The 27,946-nt window shown below is 62.4% G+C and overlaps 2 protein-coding genes across 2 annotated transcripts in view; one reads left to right on the top strand and one right to left on the bottom strand.

The window, feature by feature from the left end:
* Positions 1 to 87: 87 nt before the first annotated feature.
* On the bottom strand, positions 88 to 7,077 carry DHODH (dihydroorotate dehydrogenase (quinone)). The gene is made up of 9 exons (XM_054048727.1): positions 6,982 to 7,077; positions 6,073 to 6,285; positions 5,391 to 5,590; positions 4,831 to 4,913; positions 3,912 to 4,099; positions 2,269 to 2,382; positions 1,627 to 1,780; positions 1,366 to 1,525; positions 88 to 988 (listed from the first exon to the last, which is right to left on the bottom strand). The coding sequence occupies exons 1-9, from the start codon at positions 6,997 to 6,999 to the stop codon at positions 934 to 936; spliced, it is 1,185 nt and encodes a 394-aa protein (XP_053904702.1). The 5' UTR covers positions 7,000 to 7,077; the 3' UTR covers positions 88 to 933.
* Positions 7,078 to 14,921: 7,844 nt separating this feature from the next.
* The window catches only part of PKD1L3 (polycystin 1 like 3, transient receptor potential channel interacting), a 37,420-nt gene continuing 24,395 nt past the window's right edge, over positions 14,922 to 27,946 (top strand). Inside the window, 11 exon segments of the mRNA XM_054048762.1 lie at positions 14,922 to 15,114; positions 15,732 to 15,866; positions 19,677 to 19,886; positions 20,688 to 20,728; positions 20,931 to 20,979; positions 21,556 to 21,650; positions 23,425 to 23,556; positions 23,902 to 24,081; positions 24,943 to 24,996; positions 25,355 to 25,482; positions 25,560 to 25,686. Of these exon segments, the coding sequence (XP_053904737.1) occupies positions 14,922 to 15,114; positions 15,732 to 15,866; positions 19,677 to 19,886; positions 20,688 to 20,728; positions 20,931 to 20,979; positions 21,556 to 21,650; positions 23,425 to 23,556; positions 23,902 to 24,081; positions 24,943 to 24,996; positions 25,355 to 25,482; positions 25,560 to 25,686 (1,344 nt within the window).

Below are 27,946 nucleotides of genomic sequence, written 5' to 3'. Positions count from 1 at the left end.
CCCCCGGGCTGCTGGGGACGAGAGCCACAAGCCCCCCCCCCCCCCCCCCCCCCAAAAAAAAACAAAAACACAAAAGGGACACGAGACTGAACGAGCAGCAAGTTTACTGACAATCCAGTGAGAAGCCAGGCCCAGGAATGGCCCCCGCCCCAGTCTCCTTCAGATACAGCCCCCAGCCAGCCAGTCCTGGGGAGCAGCACAGACAGCTATGGTCAGGGAGGCGAAGGGCAAGCCAGCGCTCAGGCAGGGCCCTGTAGGCCAGCGAGGGCTGGGCTGGGGCAGCGGCGCACAGCAGGGCTGCCAGTGACGCTGCTCAGGGCACTGCCTGACCCAGCTGGCTCCATGAAGAGCATGGCCAGGGCCGCGTCAGGCTCAAGGCCTTGTGCACCCACATGGGGAGTGGGGGGGAGGCGAGCCCCTTCGCAGGCAAATCGCGAAGACTTCCCAGCTCGAGAAGGGGGGGCAGGGACTTGGCACCACCCCAGCAGCAGGCCAGGCCTCGTGCCACCAGAGCATGCATCACAGCTTCATAGGGCAGGGTCCCCGACCTGCAGCTGCTCAGGATTGGCAAGGATCAGCCCGGCCCCACACTGCCAGCACTGCTCAGCAGACATCTGGGAAGAGCTCCCCTGCCCAGGCCTTGCTCAGGTCCCTCCATGCAGGGCAGCTGGGAGCCTTCCCCACATGCCCAGGGCACCACTGGCACAGAGACCACAAGCTCACCATGACCCCGTTAGCCCATTCAGGGGTCTCTGTACATCACAAGACCCCCACACACACACACACACTCTACACAGGGGATGACTCAGTCCAAAGACCAGATTGGCTCACACCCAAGAAGTACCAAGCCCTGTTCCCAGGGTGCTGCAGCTTCTCCAGGCTGGGGCATCCGGGGGCAGCCCAGAGAGCCCCATCCACAGCACCACACGCCCGTCAGCACCGATGATCGGCTCCAACAGCTTCTGTGACACTCTGAAACCCCTGCTCCCTAAGCCAAGAACAAAACAGCCGTGAGCACTTCCACAAGGCCCAGCCCAGCGCTCCCACCCCCTGGCCAGGAACAGGTCCTCCCTATGCTCTGGTCTCTGTCCTGCGCGAAGCCCAGCATAGAGAATAGCTCGGCTTGCAGCACAAGCCTGCTGGACCCGTGGGTCACAGTTCGCAGCATCCCAGAGCATGGGGCTGCAGGACGTTGCCCATGGCAGCAGCCAGCGAGAGCCCTCGCCAGGCCTGGTGCTTGTCGGCCTGAGGCCTTTCAGAGCCAGCACCTCTCACACCACTGGGGACACTGAGCCATGGGTGTGACGGAGGCCCACCTCCTCGTACACAGAGCACTGCTGGGGAGCAGCCCAGCCCCTCACTCACCTCAGCAGCACCTCCAGTTCCCGTTTCACCACCCCCACCACAGGGGGCCCCTGGTAGGTGAGCGCCGTGTACATCTGCACCAGGGAGGCCCCGGCCCGGATCTTCTCCAGTGCGTCCTGCCCGCTGCTCACCCCGCCCACGCCAATGATGGGCACCTTCCCTAGGAGCAAGGAGGGGCATTAGAGGCGGATGGAGCCCTGGCCTGGGGTGGGCGGAGTGCCTGGCATGGCTCTGCCCGGTGGGGCGGCAGCACCGTGTTACCTTGGGTGAGGGCGTACATCTCGCTGACCGTCTGCGTGGAGAGTGCTCGCAGGGGCCGCCCGCTGAGGCCGCCAGGCTCCGCGCGCAGGGTGCCCCGCAGGCTGCTGGGACGGCTGGTGGTGGTGTTGGTGACGACCAGCCCATCCACACCTAACTGAGACACCAAGGGCACATGATGGCAACAGAGCTCCAGGCCCCCTGCCGCCCTCCTGGGGGCACCAGAGCTAGGGGGGAGTGAGCAGCAGAAGCCTGCTGGCGACCGGCTGCCCAAGCAGCCTGGCACAGCAGCCACCCCCGGCAGCCAGAGCCAGCGGCTCCTGGCGGGGGCTGGGGAGAGCCTGCCCCTGGGTGCAGCCAGTCAGGATTGACACACGGCCCCATTGATCTCCCGCCCTCTGGCCAAAGCCATTGGACTGCAGCCTGCTCCGTGCCCCAAGCTGGAGCTCCTGGCTGGGACGCCCTCCCCTTGTTCAGCCTGCACTTCTCCTGTCCCAGCCCCTTTCCCCTAGGGCCGCCCCGGCACTACCACCTCCTCTCTTCCCTTCCCTCTTCCCTGAGCTCCCGAGTCTGCCCTCCTTCCTTGGGTACTGCAAGGCCTACACTGGAGCAGCGGGAGCCTCCCCAGAGCTACCTGCCCCCCACCTCGGTCACCACACTGGCTATGTCCTGCTTGTCCTGGGCAGTCAGGTCAGGGGCAATCTTCACCAGCACAGCCGGCTTGCGCTCACACCTCAGGGAATCCCTCTCCTCCAGCACCTGCAGGGACACCAAGGCCAGGAGCTGCTGCAGCGAGCGACATGCCAAGGGAGACACCCACAGAGCCCCAGCAGCCACCCTGCAGCCTGCCTCCCACACTGGTGTTACGAAGGCCTGACGAGCCAGGTGGGGTGGCAAGGTCAGCGCCCAGGGAAGAAACGGAGGGGGTATGTCAGAGCAGCACAGAGAGGTCTCTGGGGAGCAGGGCCCCCCCCCGAACGATCCCAAAGGCACAGTCGGAATGGGGGCAGGGCAGAGATACAGACAGTGCTGCTGCCTAAGGCTCAGCAAGGAGGAAGCACAAGGGAGCAGAGTGTGGCCAGCTCACAGCTGGTTTGCGGGGGAGGGGGGGTGGGGGGGAGGGGAAGGGAAGGAGGGAAGCCTGGCATGAATCCCTCCCTGGGGCCAAAGCACAGCCCCCCATGCCTTCCAAAGCGAGACACCCAGCCCCCCACTGAGTCCCAGCTTCCTGTCCATCTGCTGCTCTGCAGGGCTCCCCCCCTCCCCCTCGTCCCAGAAAACAGCCACCTCTAGGGTTACCATACGTCCGTTTTTTCCCGGACATGTCCGGCTTTTTGGTAATCAAACCCCCGTCCGGGAGGGAATTGCCAAAAAGCTGAACCTGTCCGGGAAAAATATCGCCGGCCGGGCACGTCCCCTCCTGTGGCTGCTGTGCTCCTCCCCTGACTCTTCAGCTCTGTTTAAAGCCGAGCTGCCCGAGCGCTACCTGCTTCGGGCAGCCCCCTTGCCTCCGGACCCTGCACCGCCGGCCGGGCACTTCCCCTCCCAGGCTCCGAGGGCGCAGGGTGCAGAGGCAAGGGGGCTGCCCGAAGCAGGTAGCGCTCGGGCAGCTCGGCTTTAAACAGAGCTGAAGAGTCAGGGGAGGAGCAGAGCAGCCGGAGCCCGGGAGGGGAAGTGCCCGGCCGGGGGCGCAGGGTCCGGAGGCAAGGGGGCTGTCCGAAGCCCGAGCGCTACCGGCTTCATAGTTTGCCGGGCAGCCTCCAGACCCCGCACCCCCGGCTGGGCGCTTCCCCTCCCGGGCTCCAGCTGCGCTGGGGAAGCGCCGGCCGGGGGCGCAGGGTCTGGGGCTGCCCGGCAAACCGTGAAGCCGGTAGCACTCGGGCAGCCCTTTTCGCGTAGCTGGGAGGGAGGAGGGGGAGTTAGGGCGGGGACTTTGGGGAAGGGGCGGGGAACAGGCGGAGCCGGGGGGTGGGAAAGGAGCGGGGCCAGGGCCCTGTGGAGTGTCCTCTTTTTTTATTTTTTAAATATGGTAACCCTAGCCACCTCTGGTTCAGACAAGCGCTGCAAGAAAGGGCTGGCAGCCAGGCAGCGCCAGCTGGAGCAGCGAGGGGAGAACCTGTCCCCGTCATACTGCACCGAGAAACACCGGGGTAGCTTCCACAGGCTGGCCTGGGACAGTTGTGTCTGACGAAGTGGGTATTCACCCACAAGAGCTCCTGCTCCAATACATCTGTTAGTCTGTAAGGTGCCACAGGACTCTTTGAGGCTGGCCTGGGACAGTTACCCACCTTGGCCAGCAGGCGGCGCAGCTCGGCTTTGCCCTGCAGGTCCCGCAGCCCCGGCGTGTTTGGACTGGACACGTTCACCACCAGGTAGTCGGCCAGCGGGCCCAGCGTCCGGACCCCATCCACGTAATCTGGCGCAGCATCTGCCGAGCCCTTGTTCTTACCCAGGTTTATTCCAAGGGGCATCCCAGCTGGAACACACGTGTCCCACTCAGAGAGGCAGGAGGGCCGGCCTTATCGCCTGTCCGCAACCCAACCAGGCCACCCCAGAGACGGCACCACGGCTGGAAGTATGGGCCCTACTAGCTGCTGCTGGACCAACCCCTGGATGCGCCAGGCCCAGTCGGGCGCGAGGGACCCGGCTGTGCCAGGCCAGGTTAGACGGAGAGTCCAAACGCTGGCAGCTGCTCTGCACCGATGCCAGCACCATGGCTAGCCGAGGGTGGCCGTGCTGGTGCCAGACCAACGGCAGAGAATTCCCTGCACTCACCAGACCCACAGCACTACCCCATCCCTGATGCACTGGGGTCCCAGCGCCCACCCCCTGCTGAAGAGCGCAGGAATTGCTGTAGCAGGTCACACCTCCACACATTGGGCTACCCAGGGTCCCCATCCCCCTCCAAAAGCAGGTAGTAGTGGCCAGTGCTGAAGGCGTGAGACTCTCCGGATGGGCAGTTACGGAGTGGCCTGCTATGAAATGGCAAAGCTCTCCCGAGCCATGGCCTGTTGGCTCATGCCCTGAAGCAGGGGCAGCCACCACCCTTATGGCCTTCCTCGTTATCCCAACATCAATACTCTTCTGAATCCCATCACGCCCTCAGCGCTATCCTGTGACAGTGAGTTCCACAGGCTAACAACTGACTGCTATGGCACTCTCCCTTGTAACCTGGTTAAGGATCTTCATGACAGCAAGGAGCTTTACCTTCCGTGAGCTGGAGCTGTGCTCCCTGCCGGGCCCGAAGCCTACGCTCCACGGCGGCATGTCCATGGCTGTTAAAGCCGTATCTGCACGGGAACAAGGAGAGGTGTCAGCGAGCAGCACAGAGCTGGGCTAGAATCGCTCCCACCCAGGAACAATATGCCAGGGAAGGGAGGTCCTCAGTCTCCCTGTGGGATGCAGGGGGCTGCTGGCTGCCACACCTCGGGCCACAAGACACTTACCTAGAGGGGGAAGCTGCATCTCCAAGCCCTCCATTGCTCAGCCCAGCAAGAGATACAGGATGGAAACAGATGCCTCTGCTCACTGCCCCCACAGGCCACCAGCCCCTCCCACCTTGCCCACAGCCAAGGCCCACCAGCTTGCCTGACTCCCAATCCCTACCCAACCAGTCCCCTCCCAGCCTTGACTCTAGCCTTACTGGCTCTTTTGCTGCAGGTCAATGGTGGTGGGGAAGGGAGAAAATGACCCCCGGGCAGCACCTAGAGGCAAACATGGGATTCCCCTCCCTCCCCCTATGACAGCAGCCTCTGACCCCAGCCTACCTGTTAATGACAGCCTGGTCCTCTGGCAGCCGGAAGACCCGAGGTTTGGGGTTCCCTTCCTGAGGCTGTGGGGTGACACTCCCCACTTCCACAAAGCCAAATCCCAGCTTGGCGAGCCCATCCACGGCTTCCCCGTGCTTGTCAAAGCCGGCTGCCAGGCCCACCGGGTTCCGAAACCTCCGTCCCAGGACGCACACCTCCTGGGAGAGCAAGTGAGGCCTCGTGACCCCCCACACAGCACGCAGTGACTGGCCCGGGGCCCGGCTGAGGGCCAGTCATGAGAGCAGCCCAGATAGGTTATTGGGCGTGTGTGTGGGGGAACCATCCACAGCCCGCATGAGAACATGGGTCCCTCGCTCACTTGGTCTAGCCCGGCCTCCCGCAGGCTGCCAGGGCCCTTCCCCACACTCAGCACGGGCAGAGCCCCACAACAGCCAGCCCCCTCCCCCACAGAGACTGGCTCCAGCCCCAAGCCCCCGGGGGTGCAGCTGGCACAGCAGGGGCAGCTCAGCTCCCAGGGACATCACCTTCCCCAGGGCCACTGGGGCATCCCACCAGCTCCGACGTGGGGTGGGTTCTGGGGCCAGGCGCACACCCCACATATCCCACCCACCGAGCGTCAGGGCCACCCCGCAGGGGGGCTCAGCCCGTGCAGATCGTGTCCCCACGGGAGGGGACGCACCAGCATGGCCGAGTCGTGCTGGGCCACGCGGGGCAGGACCCCCAGGCTGAGCAGGCGGATGGCGAGCACGTGGGCGGTCTCGGGCCCCAGCAACCGCTGCAGCCCCGGCATCAGACGCTCGGCGTAGAACCGCTCCTCACCCACGGCCACCAGGTACGAGGCGCAGAGAAGGCCGCCCCCGCCCAGCACCGCCACGGCCTCCCGGAGACGCTGCTGCAAAGCGAGAGCTGCCAGTTACCTTCCCCCAGAGTGCCCCCTCCCCTCCCCCCCAGAGTGCCCCCTTCCCCTTTCCTCCCCCTCCCCCCCGAGTGCCCCCTTCCCCTTTCCTCCCCCTCCCCCCCAGAGTGCCCCCTTCCCCTTTCCTCCCCCTCCCCCCCAGAGTGCCCCCTTCCCCTTTCCTCCCCCTCCCCCCCGAGTGCCCCCTTCCCCTTTCCTCCCCCTCCCCCCCGAGTGCCCCCTTCCCCTTTCCTCCCCCTCCCCCCCAGAGTGCCCCCTTCCCCTTTCCTCCCCCTCCCCCCCAGAGTGCCCCCTTCCCCTTTCCTCCCCCTCCCCCCCAGAGTGCCCCCTCCCCTCCTTTCCTCCCCCTCCCCCCCAGAGTGCCCCCTCCCCTCCTTTCCTCCCCCTCCCCCCCAGAGTGCCCCCTCCCCTCCTTTCCTCCCCCTCCCCCCCAGAGTGCTCCCTCCCCTCCTTTCCTCCCCCTCCCCTCCTTTCCTCCCCTCCCCCCCCAAGAGTGCCCCCTCCCCTCCTTTCCTCCCCTCCCCCCCAAGAGTGCCCCCTCCCCTCCTTTCCTCCCCCCCGAGTGCCCCCTCCCCTCCTTTCCTCCCCCCCAGAGTGCCCCCTCCCGAGTGCCCCCTTCCCCTTTCCTCCCCCTCCCCTCCTTTCCTCCCCCCGAGCGCCCCCGCTCCTCACCCGCAGCGGCGGCGCCATCCCGCGCGCGGACACACACACAGGGCACGAGACCGCCGGCACTTCCGGAGCCCGCTGATAGGCTGAGGGCCCAGCCAATCGCGGCCGAGACCGGGGGCGGGGCCCCGCCTCGACAGAGCCTGTGAGCCGGCGATAGAACCCAGGCGTCCGGGCCCCGCCCCCTCCCCACCAGACCCCGCCCCGTCCCAGAGCCGGGACAGAACCCAGGTGTCCTGGCCCCGCCCACTACCCCAGACCCCGCCCCCTCCCAGAGCCGGGACAAAAGCCAGGTGTCCTGGCCCCGCCCACTAACCCAGACCCCCGCCCCCTCCCAGAGCCGGGACAGAACCCGGGTGTCCTGGCCCCGCCCACTAACCCAGACCCCCGCCCCCTCCCAGAGCCGGGACAGAACCCAGGTGTCCTGGCCCCGCCCCCTAACCCAGACCCCCGCCCCCTCCCAGAGCCGGGACAGAACCCAGGTGTCCTGGCCCCGCCCCCTAACCCAGACCCCCGCCCCCTCCCAGAGCCGGGACAGAACCCGTGTGTCCTGGCCCCGCCCACTAACCCAGATCCCGCCCCCTCCCAGAGCCGGGACAGAACCCGGGTGTCCTGGCCCCGCCCACTAACCCAGATCCCGCCCCCTCCCAGAGCCGGGACAGAACCCGTGTGTCCTGGCCCCGCCCACTAACCCAGATCCCGCCCCCTCCCAGAGCCGGGACAGAACCCGGGTGTCTGGGCCTTCATCACAGGGTTCGGCGTGTGCATTTTCGGAAGGGGAGCTGAGTGCCTGGCTCCGACAGCGTCTCCTTGTGCCCTTGGCTCCCTGCTCTGTCCCTCTGGCCTGTGTCTCTTACAGAGGTTGTAAGCGCCCCGGGGCAGGGCCTGTCCTGGTTCTGTGTCTGCACAGCACTTGGCCCAGTGGGGTCCTGCTTAGGGTGACCAGAAGTCCCGATTTTTTGATCTTTTTCTTATACAGGCTCCTATTACCCCCACCCCCGTCCTGATTTTTCACATTTGCGGTCTGGTCACCCTAGTCCTCCTGCTCCATGCCTGGTGCCCTCGCTGCTGCGAGAATACAGATAATACTAATCGGCACGCCCCATAGCAGCCCCATGCCAAGCGGTGCAGCGCACTCCTGGGCTCAGCCTACTCCAGCTAGCCCTGAATGCTCGCGCTGGTTCATTTCTTCACTAAAAACCTCCGGATGAGAAGTATCAGAGGGGTAGTATCTGAAGAAGTGAGGTTCTTACCCACGAAAGCTTATGCTCCCAATACTTCTGTTAGTCTTAAAGGTGCCACAGGACCCTCTGTTGCTTTTCTCTGGATGAGAGAAGCTACTGGCTGCCCCGTCTCCCTGCCCTAGACTGCAGGCAGCATCCCAGAAGGAAGCACCAGGGAGAGCTGGGCTGCGTGTGGACATTCACAGGGTGCAACGGGGCACAGAAACCCCCTGCAGGCTCAGGCCCCTGCCCATTCTCCAGCCATGCCAGTCCTGGCTGCTTATTCACTGGTGCGCACGAGGCTGGAGGAGACGCCGGGCCCGTCTCAGGATCTTACACCCCGTGCCTTCCCCTCTCTGCCCATGTGAATCTGCCCCCAGAGAAACTGTACGTCTCTGGCCTGTCTGTTGCTCATGGCTTGGCATTTGCATGAAACTCACCAAGCATCTGAGCCACCCCATTGTCAAGGGATGGGGCATGGAGGAGGGTGAGATTCAGGCCAGAGGAGACAGGGTGCTGGAGTGCAGGTTCCCCGGGGGTCCCTTTCTGTCTCAGCATGGCTACCTGCCAGCCACATCTTTAGGCGCTGCCGATGAGTCTCCACGGCTGCCCGGCGAGAGCTAGTGGGGGCGTGGCAGGAAGCCTGGTGTGGGGCTCACACCCCTCAGCATCGACACTGCCAGGATTTGGCTCCAAGCTGGGGGGGGGGGGGGGGGAGGGGAAGCTGAAGAGATTGTCACCCTAGGTTACAGCCAAGGAGTTAAATGGTCTACAATAAGCAATTGCAAGAAGTGTCAAGAAGAAGGAAAACCTGTTTCTATGGCCTTCCTGGAGCTCACATGTAGGAGCAGGATTTTATAATTGTACTATGAGAATTAATGTATGATTTGATTTCATCCTGCCAGGCACCCTTTTTGAATAGCAGAAAGGAATGACAGACCAGAACAATCCTTATGACTGATTATGGTCACCCTTTTGTTTTAGGATAAGTTATAATGTCTACTATGGTTTCCGATATGTATTACAAATTAGGCACTCTAGTTAAATATACATTTCTTTGTTTTAAGGTTTAGAAAGTCAGAGACGGGATCTATGTTAAGGAGATTAGAGGAACGTTGAGGGTCTGAAGCCCCGATGTGAATTGTTTTAGTTATAAGATTTAGCAAGGCTTGACTTACAATGTATTCTGCTGAATATAAAATACTGCTGCCTGAATACCTTTGAAGGTTTCTGTAAGAGATTGTTTGTGTGAATGAGGAATGCCTGCATCAGGAAAAGATAAGGTGTGAAACCCATCACAAATGTCCAGATGGTCAAGAAAAAGTGAGAGACTTGGAAAAACCAGGAGACAATCAGAAAACATCCATTGTATCCGATGCTAAACATGTTAACAGCATTGACGACCTCAGAGGTGAGGCAGGCACCCCCGAAGGCGAGACAACAAATAGGAGATAACGATGGGAAGCCCGACAAGAACCATCAAATGATAACAGCAGAAAACCCCAAGATTAACCCCACTTAAGGAGTAATGATTACAGGATGACACTGCAAAATGCATGGACTCAAATGGGAATTTACAACTATAAAGCTGGGGTGTTTTGCCAGGAAACTCTGGGTTCAGTCCTGCAAAGCCTCGTAGCATCGGATCGCGACCAACAGAGCCCAGCTCCTCACTTGTGCTCAATGAAAAGCATATGCTAACTGTTGTATTTTCAATAAATGCGGCGTATTTGCCTTTCCCCATAAAAGATCCTGTGTGCTTTGTGTGAGCATAACACACAAAGGGCTTTGACCCGCTGAACAGAAAGAGCCTTTTTCAACTGCTCAAGAGAACTGCTCTCCCCCTCCCCCCATCCTCCTAAGTCTGGTTCAAGCCTTCCATGTGGGCTGCAGTCCAGTATGATGGTGGCCAGTCTGGCAGCTTTGAAATCCATAGTGGTGTCAAACAGGGCTGTGTTTTGGCACCAACACTCTTCAGTATATTCTTCTCTCTGTTGCTTTGTCAGACTCTCTCTCCTCTAGTATAAAGGGTGTCCATCTTCATACGAGATCAGCTGGAAAACCCTTCCTCATTGGTCGTCTGAGAGCAAAAGGTGAAGTTAAATGCCTGCAGATGGGAGAATGTCTTTTTGCCAGTGATGCAGCGCTCATCGCACGTAGTGAAGAGGAGCTCCAGGTGCAGCTTTGCGCTAGCTTGGACTAGCCATCGGTCTGAAGAAGACAATGATTATGGCACAAGGCACATTGGCTGCACCAGAGGTTTTAGCAGCTAACACCAAGCTCAAAGTTGTGCACGAGTTCTGCTATCTAGGGTCAACTGCACTGGATAACTCATCTCTAGATGATGAGCTTAAGCCTTGCATCAGAAAGGTGTCTACCACATTCTGCCAATTGACCAAGTACATGTGGGACAACAGGAGACTAACATTTCATTTTCCCTCTCAGGCCCTTCAAAGAACCTCCACAAGTTCTCTTGGGTGCAATATTACCCCTACCCAGGACCAGTTACTATCCCACATAATGTAAATAGTCCTTGAGAGCCCCAAACACAGGCCATTTATCCCACGCCCAGGGCACACAGTCCATAAATGTGCCAAAGTCCAACAACACAGCTCATCCACCAGGTCCAGTGGCTCCTGCCACTCCCGGGCTCGCCTTCGGTCCCTGCCCACAACCGCCACCCCAGCCCTCCCACCTGGAGTCCTTCCCAGGCTTCTTCCTGGCTTCCATGTCTCTGCCTGGGGAGGGTCAGCAAGCTAGCCCCTGCTGGGCTCTTAGGCCTCGGCTGTCCCCAGGGAACTCTCTTCAGGAACCTCCTCCCCAGCCACAGCTGCCTTCCTGTCACTGATTAGTGCCAGATGCTCTCCCACGCTCCTGGGACTGGACCCAATTCACTTAGAGGGGCCTGTCGCACTGTGACAAGCTCCTGAACCAGTGGCCCAAAGCAAGGCTGGGGCAGGGCTAGCCACATGGCACTGGGAGCTGAGAGGGACAGCAGATTGGAACAGCATGTCTGGGTTTGAGGGAAGCAGCAAGAGACAGAAACAGACACGGAAGGAGCAGCAAGCCAAGGACATAGCAGAACAACCACTGGGAGCGTGGCCCTGGGAAAAGCCGAGAGAAGGAGCTTTGGGGCTGAGCACTGGCTGAAAGAGGGTTGGAACTGTGAGCTAAGAAAATCCCTCCTGTTGAGTTCCTCGTCCCAGGAAATGGGATTTTGTACCTTCCTTGTAAATAAACAACTGCCTCCATCAGCCATTTCTCCTCCTGGCAGAAACAAGCCCAGGCCCCAGTGCTGGCAAATTGCTGCCCCGGATCAAACTGGGAGCCACATTATGGTGTGGGAGGTAAGAGAGGACTGGGCCAGTCTGTGCGGAGAGGGCGTTTCAGGCTGTGGAAGGAGTCGTGCACACTCAGGTGAATGTCGGCTTTTGCAGGTGACAGAGGCCGAGGTCTGGCCCCCGTCCCAAGTGGCTGATGGCAACTCTAGCCAAACTCCTGAGAGTATCAATTCAGGACAAATAGCTTAGAGCAGGGCAGTCACAGCCCAAGGCTGGAGTCCTTTGCACACTAAACCAGCCAAAGACAGAGGACTTCGGTCTCACCCCACTGGCTAACCAGAAGTCACACAAGCAATTCCCTCAGACACTCCAGTTCTCTTGTATCACCGCCAGCACCACTCGTTATGGGGATGAATGGTTATGAAAACCAGTATCCCAGTAAAAGAAAAAAGGTTTTCCCGATCTCAGAGGACCAAGCCCAGGACCCAGGTCAATATACAAGTCAGATCTTACCCACAAATCACGCTGTTGCCAATCCTTTAGAATCTAAAATCTAAAGGTTTATTAATAAAAAGAAAGAAATACAGATGAGAGCTAGAATTGGTTAAATGGGATTATGACATACAGTAATGGCAAAGTTCTTGGTTCAGGCTTGTAGCAGTGATGGGATAAACTGCAGATTCAAAGCAAGTCTCTGGAACATCCACAGCTGGGATGGGTCCTCAGTCCTTTGTTCAGAGCTTCAGTTTGTAGCAAAGTTCCTCCAGAGGTAAGAAGCAGGATTGAAGACAAGATGGAGAAGATGCAGCTGCCTTTTATAGTCTCTTGCCAGGCGGCCAGTGCTTCCTTTGTTCCAAAAACAAGCTACCCAGCACATGGCATGGAAAAAAAATTAGAGTTCTGTCCATAGGCATGTCCTTGAATGCCTTGTGGAGTCACAAGGTGTATCTGCCTTCTCTCAATGGGTCAATTGTATAGCTGATGGTCCTTAATGGACCATCACGCAGGCTAGGCAGTGCTGACGCCAAACTGTCTGGGGTGTCACCAGGGCCGGCCTTAGGCCGATTCCCCGGAATCGGGCCCCGCGGGTAAGAGGGCCCTGCGCCTTAGGCTCCCCCGACGGCGGTCTGCTCCGGCGGTATTTTGGCGGCGGCGGGGGGGGGGTGTCCACTCCGGGATCTTCGGTGGAATTTCAGCGGCGGGGGGTCCTTCAGTGCTGTCGAAGACGCGGAGCAGATCCCCTGCCGCCGAAGTGCCGCCGAAGACCAGGACCGCGGAATCGGGCCCCGCAGGTCCTAAAGCCGGCCCTGGGTGTCACCCAGAAGCATAGCATACGTTTGAAATACAGACAGTATAGAGCCAATACTTATAACTTTAAATACAAAAATGATACATGCATACAGACAGCATAATCATAACCAGCAAATCATAACCTTTGCATGGACACTTTATTTGACCTCCTTTGTACAAGATTTGGTGCCACTGTAGGACCTTGGTTGCAACAATGATCTATATGGTCACAGTTCATGTCAATAACGTTACACCAGGACCTAAATTCCCTCTAAGCTGCGTGGCCACAAAGCAGCTTATTAAGCCCAGACTGCCGTGGCTGGGGGAGAGGCGTCTCTCCCGCAGGTCCAGACCCGGAGCTGCTGTGGCAGGGAGAGGCACCTCTCCCCCCGGCCCAGGTGCTGTTGCAGGCAGAGAGCTGGGGGGAGTCATCTCTCCGCACCGTAGCCTCGGGGCAGCCTGCACCCCAAACCATGAGCAGGTGTAACTGTGCTGCCACAAGCTACTCGTATGCCAAGGTGGCTCTGCAGTCCTTGCCTGGTGCCGTTGGTTTGAACTCACGCCAGGCACATCCTGGGGCCAGTGGCCCATGCGGCCAAGCCCTGAGCCCAGCAGCAGTGCCCACCTGTGCTGAGCCTGGCTGTGCTGGGGAGCTTGGGGCACACACCGGCCTTTGGGGGGGGCACTCCCTCCCTGCAGCTCTCCCATGGCAACGGCCCCGCGTGCTGCCCAGCCAGGCTGGGGCTCCCTTCTGGGGGCGTGGGTCTGGCTCCAGCTGGCACATTTCTGGCACAGGAACACGGGCTCCCCGCGTACTAAGTGGGCACAGCTGGCAGCGCTCCCTGGGCAGAGGTCGCTATTTACACGGAGGATGCTGAGATGAACCTGCCCATCACGCCCGCAGCGTGAAGCTGGGCTGTGGGAGGCCCCAGGATCCAAGAGGAGAACCCTGGATTAGCTGAAACGGTTCAACTGTCTGGCAGTAACTGTCCCCTTTCCACAGCCTGCTGAGTGAGCTCTCGCTGCCCAGCCCCACCTGCAGCCCAGCCCCAGGGCCCCCAGCCCTACCCCGGTGCCCCCAGCCCTACCCAGGTGCCCCCAGCCCAGCCCCGGGGCCCCCAGCCCTATCCCGGTGCCCCCAGCCCTACCCAGGTGCCCCCAGCCCAGCCCCCGTGCCCCCAGCCCTACCCCAGTGCCCCCAGCCCAGCCCCAGGGCCCCTAGCCCTACCCCAGTGCCCCCAGCCCAGCCCCCGTGCCCCCAGCCCTACCCCAGTGCCCCCAGCCCAGCCCCAGGGCCCCCAGCCCTACCCCGGTGCCCCCAGCCCAGCCCCCGTGCCCCCAGCCCTACCCCGGTGCCCCCAGCCCAGCCCTGCCTGCAGCCCAGCCCCAGGGATCCCCAGCCCAGCCCTAGTTCCAGTTCTCCCTCCCCCCAAGCTGGGCAGGCAGCAGGCCCAGGGCCCCCAGCCCCAGCCCAGTGTGGGGCTCCCCGATTCTCATTGCAAAGACCTCACTGGGGCCCTAAATCAAGGCTGTGTCTTTCTAGATGAGATGCTTCCAGCTCAGCCCCAGGTGAGGCTCAGTGCTGGCATCCTGGGGACTTGGGGGCGCAGCCCTTCTGGCCCTGTCACGCAGGGGGTCAGCCAGAGTGGGCCCCATGTCCCTGTGTGTGAATCTCACATCACGCCATAGAAACACTGGGCCCATCCTCCTCCCCGCCACCCTGCGGGTTCCCTCGCCAGGGGCAGGCTGCCAGTCCAGCCCCAGCAGGTGTTCAGCTCCCTGTGCCCTGCACGGGAACAGTGCATCCTCCGCTCTCCTTTGTGTCCCACAACCACGCCGGGGCCCAGCAATCGCCTCACCCTTCTCTGCAAACAGCCCCCGGTCTCGATGGCCCTGCCTGGGCAGGCAGGTGGGACGCACTCTCCTCTCTCTGTTTGCTCAGCAGCCCCGGGGTGGGAACCCGAGCTGGGTGGGTTTGTTTCAGTACTCGTCTTGGACCTGGGACAAAAGCACCGGGCTTGTATAAAGGGCAGGACGGGCAGCCGGAGCCACCGGCACCATGCAACTAGCATCAGGGATGTGTCTTTGGTTCTGTTTGGCAAGCGTTACCCAATCTGGGCCTGCCTTGAGGTGCCCCTGGCACCAACCATGCATGGGAGACGTCTGCTACAAGTTCGTCCGGCTCCGGAACAGCTTCTGCGGAGCCCAGGCCTGGTGCCAGGCCAATGGCGGGCACCTGGCGCACCCCTGGAACCCAGAGACGCAGGCCTTCCTGAGCAACTGCCTGGTGGAAGGGGAGAAGTGGTGGGTCGGCCTGCGAGAGCATCCAGGTGAAAAGAACCCAGGTGGGGGACGAGGGGTCTTGGGACTTGCTGCCCCTCTCTGTGCTGGGAGGAGGGCTTTGCAGGGGCTCATTCTCGGCCTCCCTTACCCCTCTCCCTTGCCGTTCCACAAGGCCAGCCGGCCCCAGCGGTGCTCAGGGGCGGCTCCCAGGCACCATGCCCTCTGCCTGTCCCAGCACTAGACCTCGGGCTAGAGCCTGGGTTTCAGAGCTCGAGCGCCTGCCTGAGACAAAGTGCTGCCCACCTGGCTAGCGTCTGCGGGTAGCGTGAGCCCGAGTCCGCTGACCTGGGCTCTAACACTTGGGGCCGTGGGCTGCTGCTGGCTGTGTAGACATAGCCTCAGAGCTCAGCCAGGGATTCCTGGGAGCACCCTGCCTGGCGTGACATGGGGCAGCTCGAGGCCACGCTGCTAGGTGGGGCCAGCACTGCTCACTGGGGAAACGCCAGTCCCTGCCCTGCCGGCCCACTCACTGGGCGCATGCCCCGCGCAGGCTGAGCTCTGCAGCCATGCACGATGCCCAGAGCTGGGCCATGCCGAGCGCACCTGGCTCCCTGCACCAGTGAGAATTCCCTGCAGGGCCGCCTGCCCCAGGTTCATTGCTCCCCGTGTCTCTCCACAGGCTTCTCTGCCCACGGGGCGGACGCAGCTGTTACCCCCTCCCCTGCCGGGTGCAGTTACCTCATCAGGGACTCAGGCGCCATCAGGTCCAGGAGGGACACGTGTGCACAGGAGCTATATTTCATCTGCCAGTTCGGTGAGCGCTGTCTGGGAGCTGGGGCTGAGCCGGACGCCCCGGGCGTTACGTGAGCGGGGCTGAGCCGGACGGCCCGGGCGTTACGTGAGCGGGGCTGAGCCGGACACCCCGGGCGTTACGTGAGCGGGGCTGAGCCGGACGGCCCGGGGTGTTACGTGAGCGGGGCTGAGCCGGACACCCCGGGCGTTACGTGAGCGGGGCTGAGCCGGACACCCCGGGCGTTACGTGAGCGGGGCTGAGCCGGACACCCCGGGCGTTACGTGAGCGGGGCTGAGCCGGACGGCCCGGGCGTTACGTGAGCGGGGCTGAGCCGGACGGCCCGGGGCGTTACGTGAGCGGGGCTGAGCCGGACGGCCCGGGGCGTTACGTGAGCGGGGCTGAGCCGGACGGCCCCGGGCGTTACGTGAGCGGGGCTGAGCCGGACGGCCCCGGGCGTTACGTGAGCGGGGCTGAGCCGGACGGCCCCGGGCGTTACGTGAGCGGGGCTGAGCCGGACGGCCCCGGGCGTTACGTGAGCGGGGCTGAGCCGGACACCCCGGGCGTTACGTGAGCGGGGCTGAGCCGGACACCCCGGGCGTTACGTGAGCGGGGCTGAGCCGGACACCCCGGGCGTTACGTGAGCGGGGCTGAGCCGGACGGCCCGGGCGTTACGTGAGCGGGGCTGAGCCGGACACCCCGGGCGTTACGTGAGCGGGGCTGAGCCGGACACCCTGGGCGTTACGTGAGCGGGGCTGAGCCGGACGGCCCGGGGTGTTACGTGAACGGGGCTGAGCCGGACACCCCGGGCGTTACGTGAGCGGGGCTGAGCCGGACACCCCGGGCGTTACGTGAGCGGGGCTGAGCCGGACACCCCGGGCGTTACGTGAGCGGGGCTGAGCCGGACACCCCGGGCGTTACGTGAGCGGGGCTGAGCCGGACGGCCCGGGGTGTTACGTGAGCGGGGCTGAGCCGGACGGCCCGGGGCGTTACGTGAGCGGGGCTGAGCCGGACACCCCGGGCGTTACGTGAGCGGGGCTGAGCCGGACACCCCGGGCGTTACGTGAGCGGGGCTGAGCCGGACGGCCCGGGCGTTACGTGAGCGGGGCTGAGCCGGACACCCCGGGCGTTACGTGAGCGGGGCTGAGCCGGACACCCTGGGCGTTACGTGAGCGGGGCTGAGCCGGACGGCCCGGGCGTTACGTGAGCGGGGCTGAGCCGGACACCCCGGGCGTTACGTGAGCGGGGCTGAGCCGGACACCCCGGGCGTTACGTGAGCGGGGCTGAGCCGGACACCCCGGGCGTTACGTGAGCGGGGCTGAGCCGGACGGCCCGGGGTGTTACGTGAGCGGGGCTGAGCCGGACGGCCCGGGGTGTTACGTGAGCGGGGCTGAGCCGGACACCCCGGGCGTTACGTGAGCGGGGCTGAGCCGGACACCCCGGGCGTTACGTGAGCGGGGCTGAGCCGGACGGCCCGGGGCGTTACGTGAGCGGGGCTGAGCCGGACACCCCGGGCGTTACGTGAGCGGGGCTGAGCCGGACAGCCTGGGCGTTACGTGAGCGGGGCTGAGCCGGACACCCCGGGTGTTACGTGAGCGGGGCTGAGCCGGACACCCCGGGCGTTACGTGAGTGGGGCTGAGCCGGACACCCTGGGCGTTACGTGAGCGGGGCTGAGCCGGACGGCCCGGGGTGTTACGTGAACGGGGCTGAGCCGGACACCCCGGGCGTTACGTGAGCGGGGCTGAGCCGGACACCCCGGGCGTTACGTGAGCGGGGCTGAGCCGGACACCCCGGGCGTTACGTGAGCGGGGCTGAGCCGGACACCCCGGGCGTTACGTGAGCGGGGCTGAGCCGGACACCCCGGGCGTTACGTGAGCGGGGCTGAGCCGGACACCCCGGGCGTTACGTGAGCGGGGCTGAGCCGGACGGCCCGGGGCGTTACGTGAGCGGGGCTGAGCCGGACGGCCCGGGGCGTTACGTGAGCGGGGCTGAGCCGGACGGCCCGGGGCGTTACGTGAGCGGGGCTGAGCCGGACGGCCCCGGGCGTTACGTGAGCGGGGCTGAGCCGGACACCCCGGGCGTTACGTGAGCGGGGCTGAGCCGGACGGCCCGGGCGTTACGTGAGCGGGGCTGAGCCGGACACCCCGGACGTTACGTGAGCGGGGCTGAGCCGGACACCCTGGGCGTTACGTGAGCGGGGCTGAGCCGGACGGCCCGGGGTGTTACGTGAACGGGGCTGAGCCGGACACCCCGGGCGTTACGTGAGCGGGGCTGAGCCGGACACCCCGGGCGTTACGTGAGCGGGGCTGAGCCGGACGGCCCGGGGTGTTACGTGAGCGGGGCTGAGCCGGACGGCCCGGGGTGTTACGTGAGCGGGGCTGAGCCGGACACCCCGGGCGTTACGTGAGCGGGGCTGAGCCGGACACCCCGGGCGTTACGTGAGCGGGGCTGAGCCGGACGGCCCGGGGCGTTACGTGAGCGGGGCTGAGCCGGACACCCCGGGCGTTACGTGAGCGGGGCTGAGCCGGACAGCCTGGGCGTTACGTGAGCGGGGCTGAGCCGGACACCCCGGGTGTTACGTGAGCGGGGCTGAGCCGGACACCCCGGGCGTTACGTGAGTGGGGCTGAGCCGGACACCCTGGGCGTTACGTGAGCGGGGCTGAGCCGGACACCCGGGGCGTTACGTGAGCGGGGCTGAGCCGGACACCCGGGGCGTTACGTGAGCGGGGCTGAGCCGGACACCCTGGGCGTTACGTGAGCGGGGCTGAGCCGGACAGCCCGGGCGTTACGTGAGCGGGGCTGAGCCGGACACCCTGGGCGTTATGTGAGTGGGGCTGAGCCGGACACCCTGGGCGTTACGTGAGCGGGGCTGAGCCGGACAGCCCGGGCGTTACGTGAGCGGGGCTGAGCCGGACACCCTGGGCGTTATGTGAGTGGGGCTGAGCCGGACACCCTGGGCGTTACGTGAGCGGGGCTGAGCCGGACACCCTGGGCCTTACGTGAGTGGGGCTGAGCCGGACACCCTGGGCGTTACGTGAGTGGGGCTGAGCCGGACGGCCCGGGCGTTACGTGAGTGGGGCTGAGCTGGGTGGGGAGGGTGCGCTGGCCTGGGACAGGCCCCCTCCCTGTGGCGCCATGGGGGTGAGGGGCAGTAGCCTGCCAGGGTCCCGTGCTGCCCCGGGCGGTGCCTGGCTGGCTCGCCTGTGCATCGAGGAGGGTGGGGAAGCTGCACATGGGTGGGGTCCTTGGCTCCCCCCATGGGCCTGGGCAGGTCCGACCAGTACAGGGTGCTGGGAAGTGAGCCACAGCCTGGTGGGGGAGAGAGTCCCACAGAATGAGCTCAATGGATAGAGACTCGCCCACCACGGCCGGAGTCCAGGCCGGGACACGTCTGCGGCATCGCCACACACCTGGCACTGCCGCTCCCCTCCCCTCTCCCCCCTCCCCTCTCCCACCCCAGCCCCGTGGCACCCCAGCAACCGGCTCCCATCAGCTCTTGGCAGCGAAGAGACGGGCTGGGCAGAGGAGCCAGGCCCCCGGCCCCAGGAGATTCCCACTCCCTGAGGAGGCGCCGTGGAGCAGGCTGGGAACGGCTGGTCTGCCCCATGGTCCCCTCACGGCCTTGCCATGGCGCCTGGAGGCCTTGCCTGGAGGGCGGGTGGGTTTCGTGGTTATTCAGTGTTGGCTCCCGAAAGGCTCCCAGGGCCGAATACTAAATAACTCAGCGATTAGCCACAGAAACGGGGCCAGAGGCCCAGAGACCCAAAATTACAGCTGGGCTAGGGTGGTGCAGGCCACGTTCAACACTCATCTCCATGCCGAGCTCTCCACAGATCCCTCCCCTGAGAGGGACTCGCACGCCGCTCACCAGACTGGGGAGAGCAAGAAAGAAACCTCACAGGAGGACACCAAGCCAGCCACGGGGACCAGCACAGACACCAGACCGGCCACGGGGACCGGCACAGCCAGCAGACCGGCCGCGGGGACCGGCACAGCCACCAGGCCGGCCGCGGGGACCGGCACAGACATCAGGCCCGCCGCAGGTAAGGACATTTCTGCCCGAGCCACTGGGACAGTCTGTCTCGAGGGCCATTGCCCCATGGTCCTGTCTTCTGGGACTCGGCGAGGAATGGCTTCAGCAAGAGGACTCTAGGGTGTGGGCTCAGCTGCTGTGCCCATGAGTGGCACTGGCCAGGGTGCATGAGGGCTGGTCTTTGGGCGGGGGCTGGAGATTGCCAGGCACAGGAGCCCCCTCAGCTCTCAGGTTGTCTGCCCTGGGCTGGGTCCCCGACTGGTGCCAGCCGGCCCTGTGCTCACTGCCATGCACACAGCGCTCTGTGCCATGGCACAGCCAGGAGACCCTGCCCCTCCTGTGGCAGGCACGGTGGCTGCAGGGGAGCAAACACTGCAAATTTCCACCCAGTCCTCCCTGTCCAAAGCACCCCAGGGGCCTTGCACAGCCAGACAGAGTGAGCCAACATGTCCCCAGTGCGGGCCTCTGTGAGGGTCTAGCCCTGAGCTGAGAGCCTCTCCCACCATCCTATGCAGAGCCCTGGCTGCCCACGCTGAGCCCCAGACAACCTGAGAGCTGACGGGGATCCTGTGCCCAGTGCTCTAGCCCCACAGCCCCGGGACCGGGCTGTGCAGAACAACAGGTGCAGGCATGTGTGGGCCCAGCAGTGAGCAGTCAGAGCCCGCGGCCACCTCCTCCTGCCACACGGGTAGGTGCATGCTCCAGAGCAGGGGCACAGCTCCAGGCCAAGCGTTCGACCCCCCTGGTTTTGGGAGCTCAGCTGGAGAGAAACTGGCTCGATTCTGTCTGAGCTTCCTTCTTTCCTCAGCAGGGCACCTCGTGCAGCGCAGAGACGCAGCCATGGCCTGGCCGGTGAGTAGTCAGCCCCCGGTGCCGGACACTGGGATTGCTGGGCTATGTGAATGGGGAGGTGTGTGTGGGGTACAGGATCACGGTGATGGCTGTGCTGATGGGCGGGGGCTGTGAGGGAAGGGAACAGCCCCACGGAGGCAGTGCCTGCTTTTCAACAAGAGACACGTTGTTGCCCCCTAACCTCTTCTCTGCCTCCGAGCAGACGCATTCCTGCAGGAAAAATATGTGCAACGGAACCCAGACGACCGCAGGTACAGCAGCACCTGCCACGCAAGGGCCTGCCACGCAGCCAACCACACAGCCAGCCACGCAAGGGCCTGCCACGCAGCTAATCACACAGCCAGCCACACAAGGGCCTGCCACGCAGCCAACCACACAGCCAGCCACCCAAGGGCCTGCCACGCAGCCAACCACACAGCCAGCCACGCAAGGGCCTGCCACGCAGCCAACCACACTGGGTCCTACTATGCTGGGGCCTGCTATGCAGCCAGCCACTCGATGGCCTGGCAGGCAGCCAGCCACACAGCAAATCACGCCGGGACCTGCCACGCAGCCAGCCATACGGGAGCCTGCCACGCAGGGGCCTGCCACGCAGCCTGCCACACGAGGCCCTGCCATGCAGGAGCCTGCCACACAGCTAGCCACACAGAGACCTGCCACGCAGCCAGCCACACTGGGTTCTACTGTGCCGGAGCCTGCTATGCAGCCAGCCACTCGAAGGCCTGGCATGCAGCCAGCCACGCAGGGGCCTGCCACGCAGCCAGTCACACTGAGGCCTGCCACGCAGCCAGTCACTCTGGGGGCCCCTCTGCAGCCACTCTCCACAGGAACAGCCACCACCCTGCAGGACCCTAACCTGGACCCATTTACAGTGAACCCTTGGACTTTGCTCCAGGAAGCCTCTTCGGAGAGGGCCATTCAGGTAAGAGGGCAAGCCAGGCTCCTGGGGCATTCACTCTGTTTCTGTGGGCCCTCAAGGGGCACACTGGGATCAGGTGCTGGGGCCTTGGGTTGTTTAATGTCCCCCCTCTCCTGGCTGTGGGGCCCTAGCAGGCTGCCAGTCTCTGTCCTTTGCACAGTCCAGCTGACCAGGCCCTCACCGAACCGGCCCTCTCAGCTGCAAAGGTCTCTGCGGGCTGCCAGGAACGTGTCGCCACTCGCTGCTCTGGAAATGGAAGCCCAATGGCCTGAGACGCGGGAAGTGCATTTGCAGTCCCAGGAATTGAAGTGGGGGGTTGGCTTTGATGCGTTGGCCTGGTCCCTTCAAGGGCAGGGCAACCCCATGGAGCTGAGCTGGACCCAGAGCCACGAGGCCCAGGGGACCGGTCGTCTTCTCCTCAAACTAGGGTTGTCACAAAACCAAACACCCTGGCCCCGCCCCTTCTATGAGACCCCGCCCCTTTGCTTAGGCCCCACCCCCACTCATTTCAGCCCCTCCATCACTTGCTCTCCCCGGCCCCAACCTCACTCACTTTCACTGGGCTGGGGCAAGTGGTTGGGGTGTGGGAGGGGATGTGGGCTGCAGCTGGGGGTGCAGGTTCTGGGGTGGGGCCGTGGATGAGGAGTTTGTGGTGCAGGAGGGGGCTCAGGGCTGGGGCAGGGGGTTTGAGGTGCGGGAGGGGGTGCAGGCTGCAGGCCCAGCCAGGCAGCACTTACCTCAGGCGGCTCCTGGGCGGCGACGCAGTGGGGCTAAGGCAGGCTCCCTGCCTGCCCTGGCTCAGTGCTGCTCTCGGAAGCGGTCGCCATGTCCGGCCTCTAGGCGGAGGCACAGCCAGGCAGCTCTGCACAGTGCGTGCTGCCTGTGCCCGCAGGTGCCACCCCTGCAGCTCCCATTGGCTGTGGTGCCTGGCCAATGGGAGCTGCAGAGCCGGTGCTTGGGGCGGGGCCAGCACATGAAGTTCCCTGGCCCCTGTGCTTAGGGGCTGCAGGGACATGTCGCCGCTTCCGGGAGCTGTGCAGATCCAGAGCAGGCAGGGAGTCTGCCTTAGCCCCGCTGTGCTGCTGACCGGACTTTTGACAGTTCGTTCGGCAGTGCTGACCGGAGCTGCCAGGGTCCCTTTTTGACCGGGCGTTCTGGTTGAAAACTGGACACTTGGCAACCCGACCTCAAACACAAGCCTGGACACACCCAGACGTGCTGCCTGGGAGCTGCCCCTCATTCCAGTTCTCGGGCTCCGTCACAGCGCGCGCTGACCGGGACAGCTGCACCTCACCAAGGAGATCCGGCCCCAATGCACTGGCTCTGCCCAGCAGCATCACTAGCCGATGGGCTGAGCCTGGTGGCATCTGCCACCCGCCCTGCTGGGGCTCTGCAGAGTCCAGCCAGCCCCAGACAGATCAGCCCGCCTCCCTCACACCCTCTCCTGGCCCAGGGACTGCCTGGGGCTGCCTGCCCCATGCCTTGTGACACCTGTTCCCAGGACCCAGAGCTCCATGGGCACCATGGAGCTGAGTTTTGGGCTCATGGTAGCAGCTTTTCTCAGCTCATTCTTTGCTCCCAAGACACCCAGACATAAGCAGGGCTGATCCCGCTGTCAGCGTTAAATGAAGCGCCGTCGGCAGCAGCAGACCTGGAGCTGAGCTCCCTTCCCAGCTTGCCCAGGGTCCCACCCCAAGGGCAGAGCCTGCGTCCCCTCACTGGCAGAGAGCAGGGGGCTCCTGGTGCCAGCTTTGATCACACGCTCGCTTCCTCACAGGCCATGGAGGAAACAATGAGACAATTCAACCAGGCCATCCGAACTCTCCATCACCTGCCAGCACTGCAGAGAGCCTGCCACACCCTCCAGCGCCTGACACAGGGCACCAGCCTGCTCTCAGAGGCAGCCCAGGTAGCCGGAGGGCGGGCTGGGCAGCTGCGCGGCTAGAGGGGAAGAGCAGAGACAGGTGGCAAGGGTGCCAGGAAGGGGTAGGCTGCCATGCAGTGCCTGCGGCCCCTGGGGATTGTCTGAGCACCAGAACGGCTCTAGGAGCAGCGTTGTCTCCTACCTGAGCAGGGCGACGGCCCCACACTGACCAGGCTGAGCACTGTCCCCACCACTCTGCTGCAGGGGCCAGGCGCTCAGAGCTGCCCGTGGGGAGGCGTCGGGAATGCCCAGGCCAGGCAGGTCACACCGTGAGCTCCTCTCTGCCTCGCCTGGCAGCCCACTGACCTCTCCAGGGCTTGATATCCCCAGAGAGAGGCCAGTGAGTCGCTCCTATATCTGAGCACTCAGCTCCTGCAGGCACCACTCCTCAGCAACAGCAGTGGCTCCGACACCAGCACATCTGCCGCCACCTCGCTCTTCCAGTCCTTCAGCCACCTCCTGACGGCCATGGACCGCAGCACGCCCACGTCGCACTGGGCCCGGAACCAGGTGGGACTCGGGTCGGCCTGGGGAGGCGTGGAGGGCACACCCGGCATGGCCAGGGTCTGGGGAATGGGAGGAGGGTCTGGTCCCTGCTCTCTTCAGGTTCTCTGGGGCCCAGCGACCCCAAACTCAGCCTGGCTCCTGCAGTGGGTGTAGGGTTGCCAACTTTTTGTTTTGTTCAAAACCAAACACTACAGGCCCCTTGTCGCTTACACTCCCCTCCCCGGGACTCACCTGCCACCTGCAGAGCCGGGGTGGGAGCAGCTGATGCGGAGCCTGCCTGCCTGCCCAACTGGGGCACAGCGGGGCAGGGGGGTCTGCAGGGCCGGCTCTGGCTTTCTGGCCGCCCCAAGCAAAAAAAAAAAAAAAAAAAAACTGCGGCGCGGCTGGAGCCAGGGTGCAGGGGGACTCCCAGCCCTGGAGATGTGCCCCGGCTAGCGGGGGGAGGAGGAGGGAGCGGGGAGAGAGAGAAGGGGGGCGGCCAGGGCTTCAGCAGGGCGCTGGCACGCGGCCCCTCCCACCGCCTGCCGGGAGGGCTCTGCGCCGCTCCGGTCGGCGGGGAGGGAAGGACGAGGACTGCCCTGCCGGGCTTGCTGCAGGACGCTCCAGTCCTCCACGCCGCTCCCCTTACAGGGTGGCTGGAGCGGAACAAAAAAATAAAAGCGGCCGTGCCGCCCTAGGATTGGGCAGAACGCCGCCTCGTTCAATCTGCCGCTCCAAGCACTAGCTTGCTCAGCTGGTGCCTGGAGCCGGCCCTGGGTGTCTGTCTCTGGAGCGAGGGGCCGGAGAGAACTGAGGTCCCAGACGCTGAGAAGTTGGGATGGGCTCCTCAAGCGCCGTATGCTGTCAGGATCCCGCCTCCTTCAGCAGCAGCTGCTCTTCCTGCCCTCCTGGTGGCAGAGGCCAATTGTGGTCACTACGGTAACTGGACATTTGCTGTCCAGTCAGCAGTACTGACCGGACACTGCACAGGTCCCCTTTCAACTGGACTTTCTGGTCAAAAACTGGCCACCTGGCCACCCTAATTGAGGCAGCCCTCGCCCCCATTGCACGAGCCGGAGCCTACGCTCCTCTCTGGGGCTCGGCACGTCTCTGGCCTGTCCCCGCGGCAGGATTGCCTCTTCCCTGGCCTCCCTGCAGGCAGCCCTAGGCCTCAGGGCTTGCTGCCAGGCTGCCCTCACTGAGCTTGAAGCCGCGCTCGGGGGCCCTTCTGCCCTGGGGGAGCAGCAGAAGCCCCCTGTCCCATTGGGCCGGTGGTGACATGCCCTGTCTGCTGCAGCTGACGGAGGCGCTGGAGAACACCATGGCTGCGCTCATGGCGATACAGACGGTGCTCTGGGAGGGCAGCTGCGCTGTGGAGTCGTCTGTAACAGTGACCTCTCCCGTGGCCAGCACGATGCTAAGCAGGTAACGGGCCGAACAGCTCTGCGCCTAGGGGGCAAGGGCAGCTGCAGTGTATTAACCCTGTCCCTCCCTTTCCCTAGCCGCAACGCCTCCACTTTGCCCCGGAGCTCGTACCACCTGGCTCAGCCAGTGCCTCTGACGCTGGCCTTCCCGTCAGCCTCTGCCTGGGGAGTGCTGCTGAGCAAACACCCCCGCGTGCAGGTCCGGGTAAGTGGGCAGGCAGTGCTGACGGCTGCAGCTCCCCTCGTCGGGCCCAGCCCTGGGTGCTAGGCAGGCCCAGCTGGGCACAGAGAGGGCAGCTAGCTGCAGAAAGCACTGCCTGGGTTCCTTACAGCCCAAAGCAACACAGCCTGGCCTGCAGGGCAGTCCCCAAGAGACTGCAGCGCTGCTCTCCCCTCCTCAGCAAGCATCTGCCCATAGGGTTAGAGCCTCTGTCAGCTCATTGTGCAAGGTTCCCTGTGATGCTGCCTGCAGTGACGCCACAGCATGCATGCCATCCTCAGGGCAGCCTGCTAGGAACCAGGGCACAAACTGGCTGGGAGGTCTGTGCTTAGATTTCACCAACCAAATATTAAGTGTGACCTCCTCAGGCACCAGCACAGCCTTACCATGGGGTCACAGACAGTCCCCCTGGGCACTCCTTTGTGACGGCTGGTCCCTTCCACCAAGAATCACAGCAATATTCAAGCTGCTGCCAGTCCCAAAGGATCTCACACCAAAGACAGAGCCTGTTGCCAATCCTATCATAAGCTATATGAAGCTTTGTTAAACAGGCAAAGGAAACGAGTGGGTTATTTACAAGGTTAAAGCAGGGTCAGCAGAGATGCACACAAGTTATAATCTTCAGTTTCAAAAGGCAATCGAAGATTCTAAAATCAGCAAGATCCATATGTCCTTAGGGCTAAGCCAACCTAAGCCCTGGGGAATCTCTTGCGTATGCTCAGAAACCTTTCTCCCAGAGTCCGAGCAGCATAGAGCTCATCAGATCTTGTTACAGGGTTCAGTCACATCTTCCCACATGCTTTTGGCTGCAAAGCTCAGCTGACGGAGGAGTCCCTTGCATGACTCATCTTCACAGGGAGGAGGTAGAATAACAACAAAAGTCTTTTGTCCTCTTGTTGACCGTACCAATCCCTCAACAGTCCATCTGGTATCCATGGTCTATTATTTTTGGGCAGGGCGTAACACCCTAAGTAATGACTCTCTCCTGGCTGGTGATTTACACAGTCACAGAGGCTCACAATACAACTGCTCAGATAGTCCCTTACAACGTGGGCTACAGCTGGTATAAGTGAGATTTAGCCCTGCTTTACACTACAGACTTAGCTTGACGAAGGGGGCATTCACCCACGAAAGCTTATGTTCCAATACGTCTGTTAGTCTATAAGGTGCCACAGGACTCCTTGTTGCTTTTTACAGACTTAGCTATGGCACTCAGGGGTGTGGAAAATCACCTGAGCAACATCATTACAGCGACCTAACCCCAGGCGCAGCCAGCAGGATGTGGGTGGGACACAGCCAGCGCCTCCTGGGGAGGTGGAGAAGCTGGCCCGTCAGCATAGGTCACGTCTGAGTGCTAGTGAGTGCTAGTGCGGCGCTATACGTGGAGAGGAGCGCTGATGCAGGCAGCTGCTCACAAGCATTCAGTAAAGTCTAAACTACGGCTGTCAAGCGATTAAAAAAATTAATTGCGATTAATGGCACGGTTAAACAATAATAGAATACCATTTATTGAAATCTTTATGGATATTTTCTACATTTTCAAATATATTGATTTCAATTATAACACAGAATACAATACTGTTGCAATTTACTGCTGCAATAAATTTGTTAGTCTCTAAGGTGCCACAAGTACTCCTGTTCTTCTTTTTGCGGATACAGACTAACACGGCTGTTACTCTGAAACCTGACAGAATACAAAGTGTACAGTGCTCACTTTATATTTATTTTTGATTACAGATATTTGCACTGTAAAAAAAAAGAAATAGTATTTTTTCAGTTCACCTAATGCAAGTACTGTAGTGCAATCTCTTTATCATGAACGTTGAATTTACAAATGTAGAATTATATACCAAAAAAATAACTGCATTCAAAAATAAAACAATGTAAAACTTTAGAGCCTACAAGCCCACTCAGTCCTATTTCTGTTCAGCAGATCGCTCAGACAAACAAGTTTGTTTACATTTAGGGGAGATAATGCTGCCCACTTCTTGTTCCAATATTACCTGAAACTGAGAGCAGGCGTTCTCATGGCACTTTTGTAGCCGGTGTCGCAAGATATTTACATGCCAGATGCGCTAAAAATTCATATATCCCTTCCTGCTTCAACCACCATTCCAGGAGTCACGTGTCCATGCTGTTGACGGGTTTTGCTCGATAACAACCTAAAGGACTGCAGACCGACACATGTTCATTTTCATCATCTGAGTCAGATGCTACCAGCAGAAGGTTGATTTTTTTGTTGGTT

Source organism: Malaclemys terrapin, chromosome 14 (genome assembly GCF_027887155.1).
Source record: "Malaclemys terrapin pileata isolate rMalTer1 chromosome 14, rMalTer1.hap1, whole genome shotgun sequence".
In the NCBI taxonomy this organism is placed as follows: domain Eukaryota; kingdom Metazoa; phylum Chordata; order Testudines; family Emydidae; genus Malaclemys; species Malaclemys terrapin.
Note: the sequence above shows the minus strand (reverse complement) of the source record. Positions and strands in the feature narration are given on the sequence as shown.

Excerpts from the sequence above, each read along its gene's own strand:
- DHODH (XM_054048727.1), bottom strand. Across the intron at positions 4,914-5,390 it reads GACCAGGCTGTCATTAACAG|ATACGGCTTTAACAGCCATG; the intron begins GTAGGCTGGGGT and ends GTTCCCGTGCAG. Across the intron at positions 2,383-3,911 it reads TGCGCCGCCTGCTGGCCAAG|GTGCTGGAGGAGAGGGATTC; the intron begins GTGGGTAACTGT and ends GTGTCCCTGCAG.